General features: G+C 38.2%; 1 protein-coding gene across 1 annotated transcript; it reads left to right on the top strand.

Annotated features, from left to right (window-relative positions):
* Positions 1 to 238: 238 nt before the first annotated feature.
* foxg1d (forkhead box G1d) lies at positions 239 to 2,906 on the top strand. The gene has a single exon (XM_028820842.2). The coding sequence runs from the start codon at positions 351 to 353 to the stop codon at positions 1,425 to 1,427; it is 1,077 nt and encodes a 358-aa protein (XP_028676675.1). The 5' UTR covers positions 239 to 350; the 3' UTR covers positions 1,428 to 2,906.
* The last annotated feature ends 1,111 nt before the right edge of the window (positions 2,907 to 4,017 follow it).

Here is a 4,017-nt window from a genome sequence, read left to right as displayed (position 1 = left end):
TACTAATTTATAAGGCTATATATATATCAAAAATAAATAAATAGTATTCTGGACAGCGCTATTTACATATTACCTGCAAGCTGCGCTCGATTGAAAACAAAACTTTTTAAATTAATTTTGTTTTACAGCATTTTTCTGTTAATCGGTAAATCGCGAGCTAGTGATCAGCTCCTCCCCCTATATGATGTGGCTGCAAGAGGGAACCTCCTTAATTACTAATTTCTCCGTCCCGCTTCAACCTCTCCTCTGTCCTAGAAGTTCCTTCATGCATGCAATGTCCTGATCCGATCGTGTCTGACCTTTTGTTTTTTTACGCACACAAAACCTACGGCTCGCAGTGATTACTGGGCATGGGGGATCAGAAAGAGCCGACAATGGTTCCCAAATCCACTTCGTTTAGTATCAAGAGCCTGCTGCTTCCTTCTAAAAGTGACAAGGCGAGCTCAGGGTCCCTAGCAAAGGGACGTCTTCCTGCAGGGTCTGAAACGGCAAAACCTGCGGCTATGAAGGAAATGGCATCGTCTCCTGAAAAGCAAGAATGTCGCCTGGAAGAAGAGGAAAGCGCTGATCAACCGAAAGAGCCAAATAAGAACGGGAAGTACGATAAGCCACCGTTCAGTTACAACGCGCTCATCATGATGGCTATCCGACAGAGTCCAGAGAAACGGCTTACACTGAATGGCATCTACGAGTTCATCATGAAGAATTTCCCTTACTACAGAGAGCACAAACAAGGCTGGCAGAACTCCATTCGACATAATCTGAGTCTCAACAAATGTTTCGTTAAAGTGCCAAGGCATTACGATGATCCCGGGAAAGGAAACTACTGGATGCTGGACCCGTCAAGCGATGATGTTTTCATCGGGGGGACCACCGGTAAACTTCGGAGACGCTCTGCTACCTCCCGGGGGAAACTGGCCCTAAAAAGGGGGCTTCGTTTTGCTCCCCTAGGTCTGGGGCTCAACGAGAGATCAACTAATCCTTTGTACTGGCAGATATCGCCATTTTTATCTCTGCATCACGCGCATTATAACGGATCTGCGTCCGGATTTCTCAGTCAGGGACACGCTTATGGGTCGTTCCTTTCGGGGATGGACCAACTGAGCAACGGGGACCTTCCTCGTCCGATCCTGGCCAGCACTGCAGGGGGTATCAGCCTGACTAACACTTACGGCGTCAGCTCGTCTTCGGTCAGTTTACTATCCGGTCAAGCCGGTTATTTTGTCTCAGGGGCTCAGCACTCGCAGTCTGTACAGCCAAGTGGGGGGACCAGTGGTTTCGGAGTGCCTTCCACGTCACCCTCCACTCTCATCTCTGAAACAGTCGGACCTGCGTTGCCGCCTTTCACGCAGGGGGTTTCGGCGGCATTTTCGGGCGTCCTGTCCCATCAAAACAGGGTTACCTCAGCAGATTCGTTTTTAAACTGATCGGGTTATTTTTCGTGGGGTCATCATCTGTCATCCTCACCTATACAAGTCGTCTGCTGTTTGCTGAATAATGCTTATGAACGACCACTTTGAGCAAAAAGTAGCCTGCTTAATGAAGACATATTTTCTCGTGCTCTGTTAACAGAAATCATAACCCCTCTCATGCATTGTTTACATAAAGCTTAAAAGACAATTTTATTTTACACCAACATTTACAAAAGAATTGACTTTGTTACCTAGGTTGCAAACTGACTCTTTGTAACACCAAAGGTAACAGACTTGACTTATGTATTGGTCTATTTATACATAAAGTAACAGAAATGTAACATTATGTAATTTAATTTATGTATTTCTTATTTATTAAAGGCGTATATTTATTTTTTTCAAAACATGTCGGTAGACGTTGTTTTAAAGAAAGAGAAAGGTTTACATTATTTACACTTTTACATGCATTTATTTAATAATTTCATTTTCATGATTTCAATTAGCAAACTAAGTGGAATTGTTTCCTTTCAAGCGCCTTAATACATACAAATCAGGGCTGCTGACCTTTGCGGGCATTGCGTTTGCTGTTAACGTGGTTTATTACAGTCTGTGGCTCAGCTCAGGTTTTCTATAGTTTTGGAAAAAGGCTATAGCATATCATTAATTTATGATTATTGACAATCATGTACGATTTGCAGCAATATGTGCTACTGATGATGGCGATGTTTATTACTACGGTGTGCATGTGGGTGTGTTTACGTTCTGATTCTGTGCGCGCTACCAACTCTGTTTATATGACGTAATCAAAGAGATCGCGAGATACAACACGGAGAATCTCTGCGGACTAGTGTGGCGTTATTGACAAAAAAGAAATCTAGCGTCGAAGCCTTCTTTTGACATCATGGTAGTATCCGACCTCTCAAATGGAAAGCACTATCATGAAATACTTAAGTTTACTTAAATGCTAGGAAAATTGCATTGAAGTTTTTAATTTGCGTCACTTATGCGCATACTTGAATCATTGTTTTTGTGTAAATCATCTAAAGCTTGATGCAAAACATTAAACGAGGGCCTGCCTCCTTGGCTGTGCATTAAGCATTTTCATTATTTGTGTAGCAATATTTGATCTTGAAATTAGATGACGAGCATTTAGTGCACTTCTATTTTGAATCTGACTGTATCTTGTGGTGTTTTATTTTTTTAGACCCGTATTCATTTTATGTTTCGGTTTTGGCCTGTTTGGTTCCATTTGTCAAAGTCACTAATCTCAGATCATCGCTACTAATGTTTAGAAAGTCGTGTCTATACTTTTATAGCTGCTTTGAAACTGGCGTTATCGCCTTAATATACTTCAGTTAAGAGTACGTAATATCAATGACTGAATTGTATATGCATATAAAATGATACACTATTTTCGGTTTGGCTTTCTGGCAAAAGACATTTTTCATTTACATGCAAAGATTACATTTACATCATTAACGTTTATTGTTAGATAGCTTTTATATACATACATACATACATACATAACATACACACATACATGGCACATAATCCCACCTTGCGCACATGTAGTCTAGTTTGAAAATTGAGGAAGGTATAATAAGATTTTAATGTTTTTCATCTTTGCCTGTTCTATGTTAAAATGCTTTGATTTCACTCAATGAGGAGCTTTTGAAATGCTAAACGTGTCACAAAAGTAATAAATGATCAGTTTTCTCAATAACGTGTATACACATTACATAGATAAATAAGCCCTTATTATTTTTTTAATGACATAGCATACAAAATTAAGAGATTTATTGGTACACGTGTTCTGTTTTAACCAATTTTTTACTTTGCTGTTTGATAGTTTAGTACTTGTTAAGGTTTTGCACTTTCAGAGCCCATATGAAAACGAGATCTTTACACAGAGAATCTGTCAAAATCATTTGTTTTGACAGGAAGCTGCTTACTTTATATTAAACACTTACAAGATTTTAAAATCTCCCGTCAAACGGCGCTTGACTTTTCTTTATTTAAGGATCTTGACTTCGTACTGGGACTCGAATATTTATGTTCAAAAGATTGTTTGTTGTTTTGCTTTATTTTTAATTTAAAGAAATGTGATGATTTCAAATAAAAAAATGATTACAGGTGTTATCTTTAAGTACATTGTAGTTTTGTGTATTATTTGCCAGCATAAGATACGATTTATGGCTTTCAGTCTAATGATGTTGATACCTTTAAGTTTCATAACTGTTCTTTTTATTTAGGAAATTCCTTTTCGTCTGTTTTTTTTATTTAATGTTTACAAAGGAAAGCGACTAATGATGCAAAAAGTTATTTTCTTATTTAAATATTTATATAACGGACATAATTTCAATGTTGATTTAATTACATTACAGCAAGTTTCAGAAAGAATGGACAATCAATGGAGAGGATGCGTTGCGTGTTTGCCAGTCGGTCTATTTTGGTTCAGAATATATATATAATAAATACAATGTTTATTTTTATCTTAATATCTCCGCAGTAATTAGTCTGTGAACAGCACATTCAATATATAATGAAAAGCAGGCTTTGTCGCAGAGTTTCCTCCCATTTTGAGCAATTAATTATGGTTTGGACA

This window comes from Erpetoichthys calabaricus, chromosome 15, assembly GCF_900747795.2.
Source record: "Erpetoichthys calabaricus chromosome 15, fErpCal1.3, whole genome shotgun sequence".
Lineage (NCBI taxonomy): Eukaryota > Metazoa > Chordata > Cladistia > Polypteriformes > Polypteridae > Erpetoichthys > Erpetoichthys calabaricus.
The sequence above is the reverse complement of the archived record's forward strand: the minus strand, read 5'-3'. Positions and strand labels throughout refer to the sequence as shown.

Coding starts and splice junctions, on each gene's coding strand:
- foxg1d (XM_028820842.2), top strand. CDS start 351: ATGGGGGATCAGAAAGAGCCGACAATGGTTCCCAAATCCACTTCGTTT.